At 33.7% G+C, this 25,265-nt stretch overlaps 2 protein-coding genes across 2 annotated transcripts; both read right to left on the reverse strand.

Annotated features, from left to right (window-relative positions):
• Positions 1-935: 935 nt before the first annotated feature.
• On the reverse strand, positions 936-4,695 carry LOC115978814 (cation/calcium exchanger 5-like). Its single transcript, XM_031100688.1, has 2 exons — positions 3,745-4,695; positions 936-2,017 (listed from the first exon to the last, which is right to left on the reverse strand). Exons 1-2 carry the CDS (start codon positions 4,597-4,599, stop codon positions 1,253-1,255), a joined length of 1,620 nt encoding a protein of 539 aa, XP_030956548.1. The 5' UTR covers positions 4,600-4,695; the 3' UTR covers positions 936-1,252.
• Positions 4,696-8,556: 3,861 nt separating this feature from the next.
• LOC115979382 (calcium-transporting ATPase 12, plasma membrane-type-like) lies at positions 8,557-15,063 on the reverse strand. Its single transcript, XM_031101408.1, has one exon. The coding sequence runs from the start codon at positions 14,959-14,961 to the stop codon at positions 11,590-11,592; it is 3,372 nt and encodes a 1,123-aa protein (XP_030957268.1). The 5' UTR covers positions 14,962-15,063; the 3' UTR covers positions 8,557-11,589.
• Positions 15,064-25,265: the final 10,202 nt, after the last annotated feature.

Consider the following 25,265-nt stretch of genomic DNA (forward strand, 5'->3'; position numbering starts at 1 on the left):
CAGCATTTAAATATTTGTGTGATTTTTAATTAGCTCAACTGGTAAAATCTATTATAGTCAAACAAGATATCTGGGGTTCGATATCCGCCTACACCAAAATTAATTAGTGTCTTAGTCTGATAATAAATAATAATGATCAGGAGCGGATGTCATTAGTTAAAACTATCTCTAAAAAATATATATATATAGCAACTATTTGGTCACAAATACTAATTAGTAATGATTACTTACTCATTTGAAAAAATGTTAATTAATTATATTTATAAAAATATATATATTAATTAATTATCTGATGTATAATTTTGAATACCTCTAGCAATTGGGTTTATCACAACTTTTTGGGTACCTATCAAAGTGTTTTAAAATTTTGTCAAATTTTTTTAATTTCCTTTACTATATTATCGTAAGACATAAAAGAAGGTTGCTACGAAATTTAAGAAAATTATCAGATTTATTCTAGGAGTGCATTTGGGAACAGCATATTTGAATAGTGTTTATGAAATGATATAGTTTTTGATAACTTTTACTATTTTAAATGTGTGATAAAAAAAATAAAATAAAATAAAAAATAATCTCTAGAAGTTAGATTATTTGCAAAAAATAAAAACAGAGGCCAAAAAGGCAAAATATAAATAAGTTGGGGGCCAAAACACACTCCAAATAAACATTCTTTGGTACAAGGGAAACTTTTGGACCATTGGTTGATGCTAATGGCTGCCGTTGTCCATAGTTTTAGACTTCAGAGGATAAAGAAAAACAAAGGATTTTTTTTATTTAAAAAAAAAAAAAAAACAAATGGTAAATATAAACACAGTAATTAATAAGCTGATGAACATATCTTAGGGAAACTTCTAATACTGACTAGTTTGAAAAGCCAACCAAGGCATACTCAGATGAGCATGAAGGTACAGGCAAGTGACTGCAATAATGGTATATATGTGACAAAAGATTTAATACATAGATATTTTCATATTACAAGTGGACAAGGATAATTCTGATATAATCATAAAAAGATTTGGTAGTCAATGCAAAAAGAATCATCTAATCTATGTAATGGAAAAAAATTAATTAAAAAAATTAATCCGACCTATAACCTCTACCTATCTTCAATTTGCAGTCTACTCGATCCTTCCATTCTTCCTCTTTAGCTGCAATCCTAGTTTACCAAGCAGATACCCAAGAGGTAGCAGCTGCATCCTCTCACATTAGTTGGCATTTATCGACATACTCTATCGGTCATATCTCAGACAATTCACCCAGAAAACTTGGCAATTATTAAGCTAACGGCCATAAAAAGAATATACAGACCAACAAGACAAAACCCCCAAAACCTAGGCACCCGGAATCTGTACCAAATAATCACCAGTAGAGACCCCATCAAGCTCAGTAACAGGAAGACAAATGCAGTCACAATTCCCAAATGAAAATGGAGCTCATAAGCATTTGGATAAACATCGGCAGTTTGTATCACCAAAGCTGTTCCAAGCCCAACAAGCATGTTAAACATTGGCCCAGCAAAGCAGCCAGCCATGGCCATTGCAGGCTGACCAGCTTTGGCAACTGCCACATCTGCAACTAGATCCCCCACTGAATTTCCCCATGCAAGTACTGTGAGCCCAAGAAGTGCTGGCGGCAATTCAAGAAGTGATCCAAGTGCTTCAAGGCAGTTCAGCAATTCCCCAGCAATAGTGGATATCCAAAACACACTCATGACAAATGCTATGAGCAGCACAGGTATCTGCTCAGTTTTTGGGGGCTCTTTTTCTATTATGAAGTGAAGCACTGCAAGCGAGGAGCTAGCAAATAGTAATATAAACCAGAGAGGGAAATGGGTTTGGGGAAGGAGAAAAACAATTGGATGATCAAATGGCATGAATGAATTGCAAGCATATAAAAGAGCTAGGGGGCAAAGAACAATATTGGCTGATGCATAGAACCTGCTCCATTCTGAAGGTGTGGTTTGAGGAATAGTGAGCTTTAATAGAAACATGACTGGAAGTTCCCATGCTTTTGAGATCTGCATATACAATTTAAATAAAAAATAAAGTAAATACAAATTGAAGAAATCTACTTCCAATTGATTCCTGTAAAATAAAACAATTTGAAATTGAACATACACTTTCATGGTATCTCCCAGTTCAAGGAGAATTGAAGAGAAGTAATAATAATGCCCACAGTTCTACTTTTCTAGTTCCAAATTGCTAGCATTTTCTTTTATCAATTTTTTGCTTCTTTCATTCAGGTATTTTAGGGTGGAATTTTCGGTAGATTGTCGGCGTTTCTTTGATGACCTTCATCTCATTGATCTAGTCTATATATCAAAAGCAGGTATGCAACTAAATTTAGTACCAAAGAAAAGGTAAGCTAGGTTACTGATCAGAAGACCCCAATAACATTTCAAGACCAATATGTTGAACAAGCACATAGAAACCATTTCTTCAATTTTATTCAACTAGTACACCTTACTCTATTAGCTCTCTCAAATAGGCATTTAGCATTGTTGATCATTATTGACATACACATTACACAAAAACCCAAGAGTCATTAATGTATTTAGCTTAATTGATCATTATCAACATTTAACAGAATGTCATTCTACACTTCCAACAAACAGTACTCAAAAAATACAATAGCATTCAACAGTTTCCACTGGATCAACATCAATGCAGATTAATATTGCTCCATGATCCAGTTTACGAGACAGCTACCCACGTGTAATATTCCTAGTATCAATAATTTTAAGTATTAACATCCCTTCCATCTACCTGGTCAAGCTTGGTATATCTAGGACATCTGCATACACCTTTCTCAAAAACTCCTTACAAGCTGTATTCTTTCCTTGGAACTTGTCTAATCCTCCAAGATCAAGCAAAAAATCCTAGCTATAAAACTCTGATTCTTCTTTACCTCATCTATAGAACTAGCTTTTACAATTTATATTGCACAACCAACCATATGTTATGCCAATCCATAAGTAAACCGACACTGCATTTTTTCTATGACCCTTATACATAGAAAACCCAAAATTCTACAGTATGATTCAACCTTTGGCTTTAGGAGAATTACAAATGCTCACCTATATGATCTGATATAATGGGGTAGACTTTGGTTTGGATAATCAACCCTAATATATATATCATTGTCATTTGAAATTTATACAAAGGTAATTATATATGTATGTATACACACGTGTAATTGTTGAGAGTGAGAAACTATAAGATTCAGATCATTTTCAATCATTTGTATTTCAAGTAAACAAGCAGTTAAACAGTTTTTTCTCTATTTTAATAGCATTGCAAGATTACATACACAGCAATAAAGTGCTTATTGCACTCAAGCTACTAAAAAGAGGAGGAAAATGAAACGACTACCCTGAAGAGATTTCCTAGTGGAACTATGGAAGCATTGTGCTAAACAGCATCATAAGTAAACAAATTATAAGATTAACAACCAAAAAAAAAAAAAGCAAAAATCCAATTCAAGTTCAAGTCTTTTCTTATGGATACAAGAAATGCCTATAACATGAATAATATAAAACACAATTGGCATCAAGTTCGTCAGGATGTAGCTATATAGATTATAAAATCCGATCTAATTCTCCAAAACTACTTTCCAATTGACACATGATTACTAAATTAAGCTCATTCTCGAGGCAAATAAACTAGTACACACATAGTACACCAAAAACAAACATAAACTTTAAAAGCATTCCAACAAAAACACAAAGTCTCATCTCAAACGTACCATTCCAAGAGCTCGACAGAACCCGAACCTTGGCTTCACTTCCTCCAAATTCCTCGAAACCTCTCCGATCTCGCAGTCTTGTTCAACCAAACCCTTCTCCACCTCACCTTCCCCAACCAAACCCACCTCAGCCCCAACCTTCCTCCTCCCTCCACCCAATCCAAAATCCATCCAAAACACAATCCCAACAAAAAACACATAAAACCCAACAAACCCAACAGCCTGCCACAGAAAAATCTCGGCACTAAGATACACGTAGAACAAAAACAATGCCGCCACCAAGTAAAACAACACGTCCCTCACAAAAGTCACAGGGTTCAACGAAAAGGGTGCGGCGTAGATTGCCACGAAACCAACAACGAAAGCAGAGACAAAGGTCCCCGCAGAGAGTATTGCTCCGAACCCAGTTCGGTACTGGCCTCCTCGGACCGCCGCGACCGATGCGAAGACATCGGGGGCGCCATTGCCTAAGGCCAAAAGAGTAACAGCACCAATAGTTGGGGAGAGATTCAGTTGGTTAGTTAGTTTGGTAGTTACGATGGAGAAGTGGTCTTGGGCGGTTTTGATGAGGATATAGAAGAAGAGGAGGATGAGGAGGGAGAGAGAAGGGATGGAGAGAAATGGGTTTTGGGTGAAGAGGCAAGAGTAGTTTAGGAAAGTGTTGGAGTGGGATTTGGAGCAAGGTGGTGGTGGTGGTGGTGGTGATGTGGTTGGTTTTGTGAGAAGGGATCTGGTGGGGATTGTGGGAAAAGAAGAGGTGTGAGGTTGGGATTTGAGGAGGAAGAAGAGGAGTGTGGAGATGAGAGCGAGGGATAGTGCAGTGGTTTTGAGGGACAGGAGAAGAGAGAAGGCCATTCCATCATTCCATGTGAGGAGTTCGCATCAAGGCCTTTTGTCAAATCGCTCTCTCTCTCTCTCTCTCTCTCTCTCTGTGTTTTTGACTGACCAATGTGTTTGTGACAATTTTGGGCCTTTTGTCCACACTTTCATAGTGCTTTTCAATCTTTCTTTTTTTCTTTTTCTTTTTTTTGTTAAACGGAAATTTCATTAAACTAAGAGGACAAAATGGCTAAATTAGTGGCAATAAGCCTACAAAAGTTCTCCCCATTTACATCAGAATACACAAAAGATGAAATCTCATCAGATGGGGAGATATCAAAAACAACATAGTCCTCTTGCATTGCACTTCCTGTCCTAGCCAGTGCATCCGCGGTTCTATTGCTTTTCAATCAATTCTTCTTAACATTTACGCAGAATAAGTATATAATAAATAAATATATAAAAAAGATGTATAAAAGAGGTTTACCAATAATATTATCCAGGCATTCAGCAAAAAAAAAAATATATATATATATTATCTAGGCTTTTTCATGCTGTATAGTATATGTTTAGTTTTTGGGACTTCTTGGGCAAATCTATCATCCATATATCATCAATATTTCTATCTCATTCCTGTCAAAAAAATATATATCTCAAAAAAAAATTTTGATGAACTCAAAAAAAAAAAAAAAATGATATAATCACAATATTTTTATAACACTTTCACAATAAATCTTAAATGGCAGGTTATTACGGGTTGTTATTAGTAGAGCAAAAAAATAATTTCAGTGATAGGTTCAAATTTAAACTTATAACAACTAACTATTTACAATTTGTTGTAAATATATTGTAGACATAGCACTTCTAGCCCAAAAAAAAAAAAAATATTCTCTTGTAAAAAATATATATCATTAATATTACATATTGTTGGATTCCTTTTTGTGTGTCACCTCGTGTTAGTCGTTGGAGCGTAGATCTTGTTAGATTCAGGCTTAAAGCAATAAAAATAAATAATAACACAATAATGTAAATGCTAATGCTACCCTAGATGAAAGGTGGGCCAAGTACATAAAGTCCTAGGACCCGATTAGCATTTAGCACTTATGCATATTGGGCTTTGTGCATCCGTCTCTCTAATTACTTGGGCTTCGAACCTAATAATTTAACTTCACCAAGGCTTACCCTAATGTGAGGAGTTCGCATCAAGGCTTTTCTCCTCTGTCGAATCTCTCTCTCTGTGTGTGTTTTTGACTGACCAATGTTTTTGTGACAATTTTGGGCCTTTTGTCCACACTTTCATAGTGCTTTCAATTAATTCTTCTTTAACATTTACGCAGAATAAGCATATATAATAAATATTTTATAAAAAAAATGTATATAATAAATATATTTAAAAAAATTGTATAAAAGAGGTTTACAAATAATATTATCTAGGTTTTCTCAAGCTACCTATTATTTGCATTGTTGTGAGTTCTAGTTAGCTCATTTCGTGTTAATTGTTGGATTATTGGACTTCGCGCATCCATCTTCCTTTGATTACTTGGGCTCTCGAACTTAAAATTTAACTTCACCAAGTTGGGCAATAGTCCTTAAAACATTCAACTCCGTGCTTTTTGTAAATCGTAAGAGAGTGTATCGAGGAATTACATATGTGAGCTTGACACACTCCCAAAGCCCACAAAAGCTCCTAAATGCTAAATGTGGTTGGTGCAAGGCAAGTTATGATTGGTTTAATTTCCCCATCATAATAAGCGGGTTCTAAGGAAAATAGGATTTTTATAATTTCTCTTATAAAATTAATGCTCATTAAATTCCTCCCTCCTGGGGACTCTATGGGATGCTCGGAGAAAGGACTGCATTTTGATTTGTTTAATGAAAGTTTAGTATTATCAACAAATAATAATAATAATTCTTAGCAAAAACGAATGAAACTAAATAAACTAAGTTCTCAAATTCAGCAAAAGGTCTTGTTTAGACTAATACTCAACAAAAGCCCATTGCCCAAAGATGTCTTAACTATTTTGCTTTGTTTAATGAAGGTTTGGTATTATCAACAAATAATAATAATAATTCTTAGCAAAAACGAACGAAACTAAATAAACTAAGTTCTCAAATTCAGCAAAAGGTCTTGTTTAGACTAAGACTCAACGAAAGCCCATTGCCCAAAGATGTCTAACTATCTTAAGAGTGAGTTTGGTTCAATTTTTTTATACTGTTTTTTTTTTTTTTGAAAAAAGTGATGGTTTCAAAAAGTGATGTATGAAACTTGACTTTTTTAAAAAGCGAGTGTTTAGTAAAAGCAGTTTAAATGTCGCTTCCTCATTTATTTCTCTCACTTTTTGAAAATATTCTTTTTTTAGGGTCTTAAGGGCACACATTAACCCATCCATTTTTTTAAACATTTTATTCACTATATCTAAGTGACAAATCAATGATCAAAAAAAAAATTTCCAAAATGTGGCATTCAAAATTTATTATTTTGTGTAAAATTATATGCAACATCCCTCTTATATGGGAGTAGACCCCACAAGTGAGGAACTCACCCTAATGTGCAAGAGATGTCGTATGTAATCGCTATAGTGTAATAAGAAGTATAAAATCATCTTTCATTAAAATAAAATAAAAAAGACCATATTCTAATAAAAAATTTAAACTATTAATAAGTTAGTATATTTGAGATATTATGTTTATCTTTTCAAGCTCCAATTATATTACATATATTTTTTTAAAAACTATTGTGGGTGTTTTAGGATCTAAATAATTTATAAGGTAAAAGTACATAGTACCTAAACTTTAAAAATAAAGCTATAGACAATATTTTTACAACAAAAGGGGTGTCAAAATGTTAGTAGTAGATAATAATAAATAAATAAAATAATTTCAATAGTGGATTTAGATGAAAACCAATAACAAATTTTCACCTAATATTTATTGTAAAAATATTATCGATGTAGGCATGTAGCATGACTCAAACTTTTCATGAGTGATTTTAGTCCCTTTGGTGGTGTTTAAATATTATATATATGCTTAAATATTTTCCATATTAATACATATGTTAAAAAGAAGGGGGAAAAAACATAAAAATTCCGTTTGGATACCGCTTATTGCTGAAAACTGAAAACACTATAGCAAAATAATTTTTAAACGTGTGAATAGTGCCGTGTGACCCAATTTTAAAGAAAAAGTTGCTAAATTCCATACTTGTAAGTCTCGTAAACAATATACAGGACCTAAAAATAAAAAATAAAAAAAACAATTCTTCTGAAAAATGCACAAAACGCGCTTCCTAAACAGAGGCAAAATAGACAATCAAGAAACAAATCATGATGGGCTGACCCAACCTGTAAAGGGGTGGAAATAGATATAGGAAAATAAACCCGCTTGTAATCTGGTTAGTATTAGGCCCATTGTCCAAGTGTACGACGTTGAGAATGTCCAAACATGGAAGATAAGACCAGGAAAAAAAATGTTGCATACAGTGTTTTATATGCTTTAGGACAAAGGAGTATCTATTACTTAGAAAGTTCAAACAATTATTTTTGGTTTCTCAAGAAACATCTAAGATGCAACGTGAACGCGACAATAGCTGTGTGATGATGCTTTGAAAGTTTGAAAGTTGGAAGAGAATTTGTTTATATTTTTTCCTTCTAGAACAAAAGTTGAAACAGACTCGGTTTCACCGAACCGAATACTGTCGACTTTAGGTGGATTTATAACTTACATACATATTTCTTGGTACACTCATGGATATATATATATATATATATACTTATTCGACATTATTGAGCAACTTCTATGATACTTCTCTTTTGTTAAAGACCTTGACCATACAGGTCAATGGTCGCATTTTAATCCATACTTTCTTCTTTTCTGATGAAGATGTTGCGTGTTCACCCTCGAGTGTTATTTCATAGTACGTATCTAGTCAATGGTGCTTATATAGAAGGTACCGAGTTTGAACGTCCCAAGTGCTAAAATTGAATGCACATTAAATTCAATGTGCTTTCACTCGTCTGCTTATTAATCTTTATGGCTTTTCTTACCTTCAAAGGAGTCTCATCTTCCTCTTTCAAACGTGAAGATGAGGCTCCTTTGTATCAGAAAGTGTATTGACACCTTCAATTGTATTCTCGGAAAAATCTTGCATTTGGTGCTTATATGAACTCGTCAAATTTGAATGACCAGTTGGTTAAATTGCTTTTTCAGTGCGTGAATTCATCACAAGTACATAACCAAAGGGCAAGTTTGAGGAAGTGCTGGCTGCAGAACATGAAGAAAAATTCAAGGATAACTAGAAGGTGCAGAAGCAAAGCTACATGATGAAAAACTCAAGGATAAGAAGTAGATGCAGAGCAAAGCTGGGAGGGACGCTCTAAATGAAGCTCCCTATATGACAACTCGTGCTTTTATGGAGCTTTAATGGTTAGTTATGAATTATGATTACTATATTTAAGAAAATTTTACTTGAATTCTTGTACTTTGGTTCATATGATGTTGTGCCTACAAAACCAGAGAGTAATTTTAAGGCATGATGACAACTAGTTCTTAAGGCTGCGGTTTCTTTACCTAAAGTTTCCTAGTCAGAGATAGCAGATACTAGCGCCAAGCTGAATGAGATTAAGGCTGGTCATAAATATTATTTGTTGGTCTTTCTTTTTTGGGTTTTTGAGGTGTTAGGATATGTACATGTATTGCATTTTAAAATTACATTTTCTGAATCTGCCACTTCTAAAAACAAATAAAAGCATGACTAAGCTTCTCCAGAAATTATAGACTGGCACTTTGGCTCAGCATTTATGAGTTTTTGCATATTTTAAGGACATTGGAATGCTGAAATGACATAAAATGTATGGTGTGTGTGTGTGACCTTGGAAGACTGATATTCAGATGAAAGTGATGGTATCTACCATAAATTTTGTGTTAAGTTGGCATTATTTTCCATTATAATGGCAAGAATGAGCATGCCAAAAATTAACTAGACTCTTTCAGTGCAATAGATGATATCTTCAAACTCCTATAATTCTTTGATCTCATTTCAAAAAACTTTGCAAATTATTACAGGAATGTCCAATTCAAAATTTACTTCTCTATTCAAATGGTATAATTTTATTGCCAATTATTTTCTTGTTTTCCTAATTTTTTTAACCTATTTTTTATTCTGGAACCACACACAGATGTAGCCTTTTCTTCAACCTGCAGTGGTATGGACTTGAAAGAATGATATAATTATGAAACGATTTCTTATGGTTTAAACCTGCTGCTTCTGTTTTTATATGGTAATAATCTGTTATGATACAGCTAAAAAATATGAAAGCAATTTATATTTGGAATCTAAATACCAAATACATATAAAATAAATGGGAAAATGATGACAGAACCAAGCAAAAAGAAGATGAAATCAATCTTTACTTTGGGAAAGCTAGTCAGGCTTTCTCAGATTTTAGAATTTTGAATAAGCCACTATCATAGTAGCCATAAAATCACTCGAAGGTCAGAAGTACTTAAATAATGTCCTTTCAAATTTCTAGACAAGTAGATGTAGAATATTTAGGCAATATTCTGGGTTCTCACTATGTTGAGCTTCAAAATAGAGATTAATTAAGCATAGTAGATTGGCAGTTTCAAACATAAAAGTTACATCCAGTCATCGACCATCTTCACCTCTTCTCTGTCGTTCTTTAACTGTTCTATTTTATCTTCTCTTTTGGTCATTTTATAAAATCATATTACCATAATAGTCTTCTTATGCATATAAATCTGGTTTTATACTTTTTTTTTTAAATTGTAATATCAGTACCATGTGTCTGACTGGTTTTTTATTTCAGCCAAAGAAGGAAAATGATAATAAAAATGGATAGGCATACATTTTATATAATATTTTGACCAACTAATAATAAATTGTCTTAAATTTTTATGTAACATTTAAAAGAGTAAGCGGATTCAATTCTTCTTTTCTATTCTGTTTGTTTTACTGGCATCATTTAAAAGAGTAATCTATCATAAGGTTTAAAGTGCCCAGAATTTTGAGCAGGGTGTTGGGGATCATATATAGCATCGGTTTCTATCTCTTCCTCTTTATGCTTGGTATGAAGAATCTGACACCATCCTGTTTTGAAGAATAAATCAAGGATAAAATTCCTCTGATTCCTTTTCCAAATGAACTCCTATTTCCTAGGGTCTTGTCAATGGCAGGTACTTTGTCACTGCTTCAGCTGGAAAAGATCCTTTCTTAGGATATGCCTGTCAAATATTATGTGAATAAGAGCAATTTTGGATCTTCCATGGTAATATGTCAATGTCTCTGGAGGAAGTAAATTACAAAAGATGTGACCTATTTGTAGGGGTGTTCCCAGTCTTTGAAATGTTTACCCTGCATCTTTTGGCAGTATGACTAAGGAGTATAAATGGTACTTAATATGAACAATGCCAAACTTCATGAATCTGCATCTTGAATTGTCTTCTTAGAGAATGTAGTTCATCACTTCCCTTTCCCCTTGTAGAACAATGCACACCAGGGTCCATTTCTCCTCAGAGACACATACTAGGGCTGTTTATATACCTTTATGTGGTAAAATAGGTTGCATCAAAATATTGTCCTACTTTGGGAGACCTTATATGTGAAAGTCTATAGATGCAAAAAAAAGTACTAGGTAGTTCTTATCTAGCAATCTTGGTTATTGAATTTTCTGTTGTTCTTTCTTCCAAAAGGCAGTTGCTGGTTGCATCTAAAGCAGTTACTGTATCTCAAGTTGAGAACTCCACAAATACGAAAAGGAAAACAATAGCAAAGCACCATAGACAAATTTGTAATCTATTTTCTTTTATATTCTATTCAAGAAAATTCCATTCATGATATGGAGAAGTAAAAGCTAGTAATTGGATTAAATACTTACATAAACTTGAATAGAGAGAGATTCATTACAGAGATGAAAGCTGAATCATAAAGTACCAAACTTTCCTTTCAGTTCCATCAGAGAAAGGAAAATACAATTTTTTTTCTGGCAAGAGCTGATCTTGGCCAGTCTTTCAAGATGCAGAATCTCTTTGGTTTGCCAACTGTTTGCCTGAAACTGGAATGCACTTTACAAGCCAAGAAATTGGCCATGAAAATGCTGCGAGTAAAATGCAAGCACCCCATTGCCCCCAATCCAATCTCTCAGTATTAGCATACCTCTTCAAAAACTCCACCATCACCAATTGATGAACTATGGTTAACCCAATGACTGCTAAAAACAGTTTGTTCTTAAGTAACCCTTCAAATATCTTCTTCTCCTCCAGTTTCCTTGCATTAAATTCATTGAAGACTTGGCAGAGGACAAAAGTATTGAAAATGAAGGTACTCTTAACCTTCTCATCCAAACCAAAGATGGATCCTCTCTTAAATTGTAGAACCAATAAGATTGTTACCTGATACAAGGCCTGAGCAATGAGATTCCTCCACATGATTTTGGTTATAAGAGGTTCTGATTGACCAACAGGTTGCTTTTTCATGTGATCTTCAATTGGTTTCTCAGTAACCAAAGCTAAAGCTCCCAATGTGTGCACTGCAGCCAGTGGGACCTTACCAGAAGAAACAACTACAACAAAGTTGACAACAAGGGCAGTGATGCTTAACGTGAGCTGAAACTGAAGGAACTTTTGAATGTTGCTATGTATACACCTTCCCCACCTCAACACTGTCACCACAGAAGTAAAATTGTCATCTAAAATGACTATATCTGAGCTCTCTTTTGCTACTTCTGTTCCTTGGATCCCCATGCAAAGTCCAATGTCTGCTTCCTTTAGAGTAGGTGCATCATTGGTTCCATCACCTGTAACTGCAACCACATGGCCTTTCTCCTTCAAGCACTGTACCATTAGAAGCTTGTCAGAAGGGGATGATCTGGCCATTACACGTATTTTATCGATCTTCCCCTTTCTCTCTTCAGGTGAGTAATTTCTAAATTGTACTCCTTCTACTACAGCTTCATTGTTCAAATAGTCTTCAGGAGTGAGAATCCCACAATCAAAAGCTATAGCTCTTGCAGTATGCTTATTGTCACCAGTGATCATTTTGACATTCACTCCAGCAGTCATGCAATATTCCACAGCTGTTCTGATTCCTGGCTGACACAGATCCTTCAAGCCAACTAACCCTATTAGTGTTAGTCCATTTTCTTCTAATTTCTCAAGTACCTGTCCACTTTCTTCTACAACTTCTTTGTGGGCAAAGGCAATGCAGTGCAGGCATTTTTGTCCCATATTCTTAATAATAGTCCCAAGTTGCAGTGCTTTTTCCTCATCCATTATTTTCAGCACCCCCGCTCTGTCATAATAAGTTGAACACATGGCCAATATCATTTCAGCAGCTCCCTTCCAATGAATGTGAATCTTCTTCTCATTGTTCCTCTCCACCAAAACCCCACTTCTCATTTTCTCTGAGCTGAAAGCCTCTACATGGATTATCTTATAATTCTGCTTTACATCTTCAATATTCATACCCAAATCAAACACAGCCCAAGAAAGTATTGCTTTCTCAGTTGGGCTACCAAAAATCTCAGGAAGTGATGTAGAATGTGGTTTGTGAACTGTACCAGCTGTGTTTAAACCAACAGCTTGTTGCAGTAGTTTAAGAAGATCGCCTGATATATCCAAAGAAGTGTTATCCTTCACTGCTTTCTTCACTTCTTCCTTTCCAAGCCAAAACTCTGTTACTCTCACTTCGTTTAGAGTAAGGACGCCTGTCTTGCTTGTACAGACTGTTGTGACTGAGCCCAATGTCTCGCAAGCAGATAGTTTTCTGACCAATACATTATTCGCCATCAAGCACTTCATAGAATAAGCCAGAGTAACAGCCACAGGTGAGCCCTCCGGAGTAGCCACCATGCTGATAGTGACAGCATCAGCGACAATTCCCACCATTGAATTCATTACGTCTACAAACTTAGTCTTTCTGTCATTTGCAGTGTTCCCTTTGAAGTATTGAATCAGCAAAGCAGCAAAAACAAGCGCAGCCACCACCAACCCAACCTTCCCAGTATAAGATGTTATTTTGCTGAGGCGTGCTTGCAGTTGCATCTCCTCTTTAAAGTCAGAGCTTGTTGAACTCATCAACTTACCCCATGCAGTGTTCATCCCCACAGAAGTCACAACCATGAAACCAAAGCCATCCATCACCTTTGTGCCTGATAACAAAAAGGGATTCCTTTCATCAATCTGAATGTGATGGCTTTCACCTGTGATACTAGGCTCATCCACCTTCAAGGAATACCCTTCTAAGAATAATCCATCTGCAGGAATCTGATCACCAATCTTCAAGCACACAATATCACCCACAACAACCTCAAAGATTGATATAGGCTGGTGCCTCTCATCTCTCACAACTTCCACTCTGATATCGCTACACTTTGTTGAGTGCTTCTCAAATTGTCTTGATTGCTCAAATTTACTCACTGCAGACACAAGAACAACTAAAACAATATCAACAACGATACTGCCACCACCATACCACCCATCTTTGAATCCTTTTTGTTTGATACCAAAGAAGAGAGAGAGTATAGCACATACCAAAAGTATACAAATAGTTATATCTTCAAATACTTCAAATAACACAAAGCTAGGAAAGCCTTTTGGAGGTAGCTTTTGGTATCTATTGGTAGTAAAAACGTTCTGCCTAAGAATAAGATCAGCTTCATCACCTTTTATACCATCTTTTACATCAGTTTCAAGAAGTAATACAAGTTCTTTTACCCCTCCAAGCTGCTTTAAAAGCTCAGAATTTTTATCCCTTACCATGTCATCAAGCTTTTGCCGATCAACATTTAGAAACGAAATAGGTTTGGCATTTGCAGAGTCCTCATGGATAGGCTGGACATCAATGGCAACAAAAGAAAGGGTAGGCAAGAGAGGGCCATTCTTGTCAAGAACTTTCTTGGACAAAGAAACAAGAACTCTGGTAGAGTATATGGCCCTGAAAGCCAACCTCCATCTCCGCTTGGCATCAAAAACACTTTGTCTGAGAATAAGGTCAACCTCACACTGCCTCAAAGACTCAGAAACTCTCTCCCTTATTAGCTTTTTCTGATCACCATCGAGAAATGAAATGGAGTTGTCACCCAGAGAGTCCTTATCTACAGGCTGCACTTCAATGGCAACATGAGAGAGGGTGCCCAAGAGAGGGCCATTCTTGTTAACATCTTTTCTGTACAAAGAAACAAGAACCCTGATGAAGTATATCGCCATGTAAGCCAACCTCCATCTCTGCTTGTGGGTTTTGAAGTTCAACTTGCTTTCTTCATCACATATGGCTATCTTGACAAGTTGTTGAAAGCTCAAAGAAGACATGGCAATATTTGCCATAGCTAACGCTTGGATCTGAGGCATGTTATATTGGAATGCAAGTTCCAGTGGGAATGCCATTGAAGTCTTTTTTTCTTGTCTACTGTTTTGCTTAATTAAATTTGAAACTGCATGGAGTTTGTGATGAAGTATCACAGCAAGTAGGTCGTAGAAAAAAAGCAAAGAGCAAAAAAAAAAAAAAAACACAGACACAAACAAACAAACAAACAAATATCTCAGGTTGCAAAACGTGTGATTTCATCGTGACCTGAAATTACACAGCAATTGATTCATCTGCTTCAATAGGGGCTTTGCCCCCTGCTTGAGTTAGGATTTTAACTTTCATATTTGATGGTCATCGCCTATTTCACTATTTGAGGTGTGTTGTTACATTACTTACGTTTATAATAAGTTTAGAGTAATACCATAGTTACAAATTTTGTAATTAAGGTGGCAGAATAGTGTTAATGGTGAACTCATATAAGAATCAATGTTAACTTCTCAACTCAATAATTGTAAAATTTGTTATGTCAATAACAATATTCCAAATATATAAAAATCTGATTGTTGAATCTCACATTTCATTTGTTATTAATATATGAGAGATGCTACGTCTACAACATTTTTACAACAAATTACATGTGGTTAGTTGTTATTGGTTCAAATTTCAAACTAACGTTAAGATTACTTTTTTAACCCAACAATAACAACTAGTAACAACTTGCCATTTAGGATTTGTTGTAAAAATATTGTAGAAATGTTGTAGACATATCATTTCTCTTAATATATACTAGAGTACCTCAAATTTTGTTTCAATCAAAATGTCATTTACAATCTGATTCATAAAATCATGTTATATTTTAAGTACGATTTTAAGATATTTAAAACTTGAAATTTAAATATTTTATATATGAGATAAATATAGGTTTTTGATTATCTTGATATTTTGCAAATATAAAGTATATAAAGATACAATGCAATACAAACGATGAACCTGTCACCCAAAAAAAAAAAAAAAAAAAAAAAAAAGAGAGAGGAGGAAATGCTCATCCATTACAAAGGCGTTAAGTGTCACATTGATATAATACAAACAAGTCATCCAGTACAAAGTTGTTAAGTGATGTCATACAAACAAGACTTACATATCAAGTATAATTTGAATTTAACTTATTTAAAATATACAATAGAGGGTTCCTATAAAAAAAATTAACAAAATTGAACATTAAACGTTGTTTTATATATATAAATATATTAGGTACTTTGTTTTTGCTCTAACATTCAAATTCTGAGTAAAAAAAAAAAATTGTGGCTCCATTATTTTAACCAAACTAAGGCGAGCACACCATTTACCACGATCAGGGATGGACTTGGGACTCGGGAGGGCCCCCGGGCTTCTTCTTTTTTATATATATAAGATATTTAAAGTAAAATGCTGATACTTAGGGGTGTGCAGCCAACCCACTAATCCGTCAAAACTGACCCGTCAAAACCGACCCGACTCAATCGAACTCGCCGAGTTGGGTCAGTTTTTTGGGCTTGATGGGTTGAGTTGGGTTACAAAATTTTTTTATAGCGGTTTGGGTTGGGTTTGGGTCATAAAAGTTCAAACCCGCCAAACCCAACTCGACCCACCCATATATTTAATATATATATATATTTAAAAAATATTATATAATTAATAAATTTTTTAAAATAACTAGCTCTTGCTATCCTATATAAAAACCAATTAGTTCACACAAACCGTAGTAAATTACTATTGTTGTTTAGTCATTAGTGTTGTTTGCCTTTAAGGAGTTACATTAATACTAATCTTTGGGTTTTTTAATATATTTATATTTATATTTTTTTTACTCAATTTAATAATAATAATAAAAATTTGTCCAACCCATGGGTTTAACCCGACCCATATGGGTTGGGTTGGATTAGATTGGACTTATGTGATGAGTTGGGTTGGGTTGGGTTGAATTTTTTTTAACCCACAATAGTGGGTTAGGTCAAAAAATCTCCTTAACATGACCCAATCCAACCTATGCACACCCCTACTGATACCAAGATAACTTCAAAATAAAAAACAGTATAGTAAAAGCAGTTGGTATTTTAACAAAATAAGGTTTCAATAATAGATTAAAACACTTACAAGAGATAATAGTAGATACAAGGATTTGAACTGGAATGGAAAAAGGTTTCAAGCTTAGGAAGCTATCTGGAAACTATATGGAATTTGAAACTAGGAAAATTGAGTGATGATCTAACCTGAAAGGGACATCCCCTTTATAGGCAAAATAAAACACTATTTAAACAGTAAATTGTGAAGAGTGAACAATAAAATTGACTTTTTTACTATTCATCGTTGGTTAGCAAAATTATCAGCATGTGCTGTCTGGATGGAATCATCCCCCATGAGGAACAACCAGAGCAAGAGCCATACTCCTATCAAGGAATCAAAGTAGTTTTAGTAACTTTAGTAAGGAATCAATGCAGATCGATATCTTTAACAAGAGATTCTTTGTTTGTGGACTTAGCAATTTTGGTCATTATGCCAACAGAGTTAATTCTCACTTAAGTCTAGTGTGGAAGCCTCATCATGTCCAAATAATTCCTGATTATAAGGGTAATAAGGATCGTTATTAGTAACATAGGCTTTTGAGGATGCCTTGGATTCTTGGTCATCTTCTTCTTCTTCAGAGTTAGCATTTGCATTTTGCAACTTCTTCTCCATCCTTCCATTTTTGTTTTAAAAGTGCAATTATATCAGATCTGCTGAGACCATCAAAAGCAGATTTTTTTTCTTTTTGTTCTTGGCAAAAAACTTAGCAGGTTTAGTAGTAGATGTGGTAGCAGGTGTAGTGGGTTGAGGCATGGCTACCTGCACAAGTGGGTATGGCAGTGCTTGAGCTTTAACCTAAGTAGTAGTGTTAATAGTGCTTTGAAAAGAAGTCGGGGATTTCTAGGTAACATTATCAATAACATCTTGGGTGTGGGAAAATGTGTCCCACCATTTAACATACCACTACCAAGTAAGAACATTGCCTTCCTTGACATATTGCCATTTCAGAATCCATGGCACCTTATTTTTTAACAAAATGTAAGGTTGCAAGAAACTTAGCACCATGTGCATCTGTCTTAAAAACACTTGTAAAATACATGAAGGAGCCAGTCAGAGGTCCTGGAAAAATATCAGTAATTGGGCCAAATTGTGTCCACCAATGGATGAACCACAAAGGAAGTTGAGAATTGAAATCGTTATCAAACTTAACAAACCAAGAGTGGGTCATAGTAGCATCTTGGTGTAGCATGAACTTGAACCATGCATGAATATAATCATGGTATGAATATGGAATAGCCGAATAGCTGAACTAGGTAAAGGTTTTGTAGAAGTAGGACGGAGTCCTCATTTTTCTTCAATAACAATATTAAGGATGAAAACACTATGGTAAATAATTTTTGATTTATCAATCTTATCAAGTATGGATTTGATAAAAACCGATTTTTCATGAAACAGGATAGCAAAGTAATAATTTAAATTTTTACCATTGTGTTCAAGCATCCAGTGGAAGTTTAGGGGAAAATAATATGTAGCAAGTTTAAGAAGGTCTTTGATCATTACTCTGTTGGGTTCTACGGAAAACAAGTTTTGGAAGTATTGTTTTTTAACATATTGAGAAGCATTGGGGGTTTTTGGAGAAAGTGGATTTAATAGATTGGTTGGCAGGGACTATAGCATATAGATCATACGAGGATGCTAACATAGTGGAGTAGTTTGGTCTGGGATAGTACCCAAAGTAGTAAAACGGTTAGCAATGTCAACAAGGGAAACAGGTCCTTGTTTAACAAGTTGTTTAGTAGTATCTGTAGCAAGGTGTTTGTCTTTGGACCTTCTACTTGCCATTTTGGCACTGCAGGAATTCACGGGTAAGCAAATCGGGTATAGCATTTTGAGAACCTTTAATATATTCAATATCAAAATAAAAAACACTTAAAATAGCTTGCCATCAAGCAAAAATATGTTTTGAAACAATATTTTCAACATCTTTTTCTATAACATAATTAGTATTTTTGCAATTAATTCATAACAAAAACTTTTGATTTAGCAAATCACTTTGAAATTTAGAAATACATAACACTACAAATAAAATTTCTTTTTTAATAGTACTATAATTTATTTGTGCAGTATTCCAGACTCCTGAATGGATACAAACAATTTTTTCGGATGAGTCTGGTAGTTGTTTCAAAATATCTCCATAACCAATGTCAGAGGCATCAATTTCAACAATTTTGAAAGCATTAATAGTAGGGATACCAAGACAAGGAAAAGTTTTAACATGAGACTTGATTTGTTTAACAAGAGAAGTATGAATATCAGACCAAGGAGGGGGATTATTCTGTAATCAATCAAATAGAGGTTTACATTGTTCCACAAGTCCTTATAGAACTCAATAGTGTACTTTAGAGACCCAAGGAATCTTTGTAGCTATGTTTTATCAATAATGACATCAAGGAACTTATCAGCAAACTGAATGGCTCTATCATGGGACGAATATGTCCTACATAAATGTCATAGCCAAGGAAACGAACCTTTGTTTGAAATAGTTTGATTTTTTTAGCAGAGACAACAAGACCATTACATTTGATGATATCAAGGAATGAATACAAATGTTTCCAATGTTCATCAATGGATTTGGAATAGACAAGGACATCATCAATGTAAACAATGGTGAAATGACTAAAGGAATTGAAAATATCATTTGTAATGTTCTAGAATTCACTAGGGGCATTCTTAAGACCAAAAGGTGTAACATTCCACTCATAATGTCCAAAGGGAGTGGTGAAAGCAGTCTTGTACTCATTAGTTTCACTAATTTGGACTTGCCAAAACCCAAATTTCATATCAAATTTAGAAAATACAACAGCATCACTTAACCAATGTACTAGGCCATTCTTATTAGGGATAGGATACCTAATCTATTCTAATACTTTGTTCAAAGGTTTGTAATTAAACTAAGCGAGGAGTCCCTCTTTCAATTTTCAGCATATTTTTTTTAAAATAGAAAGTAGCACAAGACTAGGGGGACTTACTATTCCTAATCAAGTTTTTTTCAAGCAAATCATGAATTTCCTTTTTACAAAATTTAATAGTTTCAGCATTCATTTGAATAGGACGAGCCTTAGTAGGAATGTTTTTTTCATTAAAATCTATAACATAAGACAAATTAACAATATGCTTTTTCCTATGCCAAAAAGTATTGGGGATATCAGAACAAACATCATTAATCAATATTTTATGAAAGTTATCAATTTCGGATTGTAATAATTTATTGGAAAGTTGTTCAACAATCTTCTTATATCTAACCTCTTGTTTTAGAAAATTTAGGTATTTGGTTTTAGCATGAATCAAGTTTAAAGAATCGTCAGTATCAATTTCAAATTTGGAAGCATATTTAAATTTCACTTTCTACCCAAAAGGGTCAGTAGTAATACCATCATGTTTGGTAAAAAAAGGATATAAATAATTTATAAAAAGAATACCAAGAATCACTTTGTCAATCATGTTTTTAACACGAACATAGGGGATTTTAAAATAAACATTGTCATGGCAAACATGAGCATTATTTAATTCATATTTAATTTTCATTTCAGTACCATTAGCAAAAAACAGTTTCTCAGTGGATTTTTCATAATATTTAGAAGGAATTATTCCTTTTTGAATGCAATTCATATCAACCTCAGAGTCAATCATTGCAATAACATTGAATTCATATTCATAGCAAACAACAATTTTAACTTTGGAAAACCTTTTTGGAGGAATCAGTCTATTAATAAGACTGAGTCTATTAATATCAGTAGGAGCAACTTTAGAAAGAAGAGCTTATTGACTGGGGTTGTCTTCATCTTTCTACTCATTAGGCTCACTATCAATTTGTTCATTATCAAGTTGTTTATCAATTTTTAAAAGTAACATTTCTTGTTTTAAGCCAAAGTTATCATTTTTAACATTCTTTAAATCATCTTTTATCTCAATGATTTCTTTCTTAATAATAGTAATTTCATGTTGTAAATCATTAACAGTTATTTCTTTGAACTTCTTTTTATTAAATCTTTCCAAGGTTTCATTAAGACTTATCTTTGATTTCATCTTTAATCATAGTTTTCTTGAGCTTTTTTAGATATTCTTCTTTAAGCTTGAGATTATCAATTTGGCTTATCAAATTTATTAGCATATTTTATTGTTCTTCTCCTTTGGTTAAACATTAATTGTTTTGTGACCTTTGGATAGAGCATTAATAGTATTACAACAAGAGTCCCTACTCTCTACAACCAAATTTAATATTAGGGGAATCAGAAGTTTCATCATTAGAATGATAGCCAGAATCAGTTGAGGAGTGAATATCATCATTTGACGAAGAAAATGAATCAGAAGATCGTGATTGAAGGATCCAAATTAGATCTTCTTTATCACTGTCATTGATATTTAACATATTAAGCTTGTTTTTCAATTTATCAGGTTTTTGTTTGTAGTCTTTGCTAAAGTGACCATATTTTCCACAATTAAAACATTTCTTTTACTAGATTTCTGCTTATCATTTTTCTTAGGCGAAAATGCACTTTTGGTCCTTACATTTTGGGCCGATTCTCGATTTGGTCCCTAAATTGATTTCAGAAAATCGATTTTATTTTGGTCCCTGCTGTAAACCCAGTAACAGAAAAATCAGAGGTAGCAAAAATGGAATGCACTGTGTGCACAGTAAATGCTGATGTGGCTAATAAAATAATATTAAAAAAATTATTTGGCATTTATTAAATTCCATGTCAACATTTAAAATGCCACATCAGTATTTAAATTAATAAAAAAAAACAGGTCTAAAAATTAAAAAACATTAATCTAATTAAAATAAATAATTTAATAATATTAAAAAAATTATAATTAAAAAAAAAAAAAACCAACAACAACGTTGAATTTTTTTTCTTTTTTTCTTTTCATTATTTTCGGAAGAACAAGGGTAACATGTTCTTCGGGTTGACTAGAAAATTAAAATAATCTAAGATTTTCTTTTCTTTTCTTGTATTTTCTTAGCAAATAAAGATGCAAAATTCATACCGAATCCCTATCCTCCACCAAATCCTCCAACATCAAACCCACATGAAAAAATCAACCCAGAAAAATCATCAAATCTCCAACCCAGAAAAATCATCAAACCCACATGTAAAAACCAAACCCAAAAATTTAAAACAAACCAACACCCATAGGGAAAAACAAACCCAGTTCAGAGAGAGAGTTCTCTGGACTGAACTCGATCAGGAAGAATAAGGTGGGTTTCTAGGTAGATTGAAGAGAGAGTTTTGTTTTATTTGGCCATGGGTGTCTAGGTTTGGAGCTTGGTGTCTTTTGCCATGGATCAAAGAGGTTTGAGAACCACTGATCTGGGCTTCACAACCACTGATCTGAGCTTTGATATCGAATCGGTGACATCCAATGCCTCAAGAGGAAGAGCTTGTGAGCAAACACGAGGTGCGGTTGCTGAGTTCCCTCCTTGCTATCCATGGTGGCTGTCGACTCGATGGCTGACTCACTAAGTCTTGAACGAGATGGGTTTTCTTTCTTTTTGGCCTTCTCTCTCTCTCTCTGTGTAGGGATTTTGGAATGGTTCTTATTTTGATCTTACACTTGGGGGGGGGGGGGGGAATTAATGGCCTGTTTGGATGTTTAAAAAATGAGGGGGAGTAGAGTAGAGGAAGGGAGAGTAATTCAATTATCTTATTTGGAAGTTTTTTAAGGAAGGGGGGGTTTGAAGGGGTTTCAACTACCTGCAACCCCTCATTTTTAATTCCTCAAAATTGGAGAGATTTGGAGGGAGAGTAGAACACATAAATTATTGAATATGTAAATTACCTAATTTACCCTTATTATATTAAAAAAATTACAAGGTTTTTTAACGTCAAAAAAAAAAAAAAAAAAACTAATTATGTAAATAACATTTTTTTGTTTCCTAAGAAAATTAAGGTGAATGAAAAGAAAAATTGAATCAAACTAGTTAGGGCAAAAGCAACAGTATCAGAGCCTATGAATTTGATTGCCAACACGAAGCTCTCTGAAAAGCCTTCCAAAGCCAAAGAAGAAGCCGAGCTATCTTCATACGATGTCGACGACGACGGCGATGACAACAACAACAACGTATTGCTCTCCAAAACCCTAGCTCATATTCAAACTTTCAACTAGTTTTATTGTATTTTTGGTTTCATCGAGTTCAATGCTTGATTTTTGTGTTTACATGCCATTTCTCATCATTACTTGGCCTCTATTTCGTTGCTGAGAAAACAGAGGAAACTGCATTTTTTTTTTTTTTTGTTCTTCTTCTTCAGTTTTGTCGTATTGCTCTCCAAAACCCTAGCTCATATTCAAACTTTCAGCTAGTTTTATTGTATTTTTGGTTTCATCGAGTTCAATGCTTGATTTTTGTGTTTACGTGCCATTTCTCATCATTACTTGGCCTTTGTTTCGTTGCTGAGAAAACAGAGGAAACTGCAATTTTTTTTTTTTTTTTTTTGGTTCTTCTTCTTCAGTTTTGTCGTATTACTCTCCAAAACCCTAGCTCATATTCAAACTTTCAGCTAGTTTTACTATATTTTTGGTTTCATCGAGTTCAATGCTTGATTTTTGTGTTTACATGTCGTTTCTCATTACTTGGCCTCTGTTTCGACGCTGAGAAAATAGAGGAAAATAGAGGAAATTAAACTGCATTTTTTTTTTTGTTCTTCAGTTTTGTCCACCGATAAGGAGCTTTCACTTAGAAAAAGATACATAGTTGTATTAGGTCAAGTAGTCACAAATGATAATGAATCTGAGATTTAGAAGCTCCAATTTAATTTTCTTTTTGTACAATTTTAGCTACCCCAAGGCCTTTCCAAAAATTTTATTTGAATTTATTAGTTAGTTATTTTTTAGTTTACATAAGCTTTAATGGTTCGCAATTTGTTGATTTTTATATTTAGCGTGAATAATTTTTAAGGTTCTTAACATTTTGAAATTGTAATGAAAAAAATTCACTAATAACATATTCTAAGATTGAAAAAAAAATCTTAGAATAAATTAATCATAGACCAATGTTACAAGTCCATTTTCAAATATGGGTAAATTTGTCTATTTTAATCATTTCCTCTCCTCTCCATCCTAATTTTTAAAACATCCAAACAAGGAGAAGGGCTAATTACTCCCTTCCTCCTTACTAATTTTAAAAACATCCAAATAAGATGGAGGGGAATCATTCTACTCTACTCTCCTCCCCACTACTCTCCTCTCCTCCACTTCCCTCTACTCTCATCCCTCCCTAAACTTCTAAACAGGTCATAAGAAATATATAATAAAGTAAAAATAAATATTAGATTGAAGGTTTTTTTTTTTTTTTTTAAACTATTTGACATGGAATTTTAAATTAATTAGATTTAAGGTTTTTCTTTAATTTTTTTTTTATTTTCTGAGGTGGCATTTTTGTTTAAATTAAAATGTTGATGTGGCATTTAATAAATGCCAAATAATTTTTTTAATATTATTTTATTAGCCACGTCAGTATTTACTGTGCACACAGTGCATTTCGTTTGCCACCTTAGATTTTTCTATTATTAGGTTGACGGCATAGACCAAAATAAAATCGATTTTATGAAATCAGGGACTAACTTAGGAGCAAAATCAATTTAGGGACCAAATCGAGAATCGGCCCAAAGTATAGGGACCAAAAGTGCATTTTCGCCTTTTTCTTATAAACATTTTTCTTCTTAGCATAAAAATCATTAGGTTTAGTAAAATGTCTTTTATATTTGTAATCTTTATGGACCTTATCGTGTTTCTTTTTCCCCTTTTTCTTAGAAGGGGCAATAGGAGGTAAATCATATTGTTCACAGAAATTACTCATTTCATATTTAGCTTTTTTACTATTTTTTAACTGTTGTTTTAACATTTTTTTTATCATTACACATGTTAATACCAAGCTTTTTAATAGAGCTAAAAATATCACCATATGTTAAATCATCATAATTAACAATACCATTTTTATCAGTTAATTCTTCTTTTACCTTATGAGCAAAAACAGGAGGCAGACCAGCAATAAACTTCTCTTTCCAATAAGGTTTCAAGTAGTCTTTCCAAAACATTACTCTAGAAATAAAAACATCTTGGTACCATCTGTAATCAGGTATAGTGGGCAACGCAAATTGTTTAAATAGTCACTAATATAGGAAGAAATATTAGAAGGAGTTCTAACAAAATGTTTAATAATAGTATAGATTAAAGTATTGACTTCATCAGGAATACCTCGACCAATTCTTTCATCAAAAATGGGTAAAACATCATCATCTTTTTTAATGGCCTTTTTGATAGATTTTCTAAAATCTCT

Source organism: Quercus lobata, chromosome 3 (assembly GCF_001633185.2).
Source record: "Quercus lobata isolate SW786 chromosome 3, ValleyOak3.0 Primary Assembly, whole genome shotgun sequence".
NCBI lineage: Eukaryota > Viridiplantae > Streptophyta > Magnoliopsida > Fagales > Fagaceae > Quercus > Quercus lobata.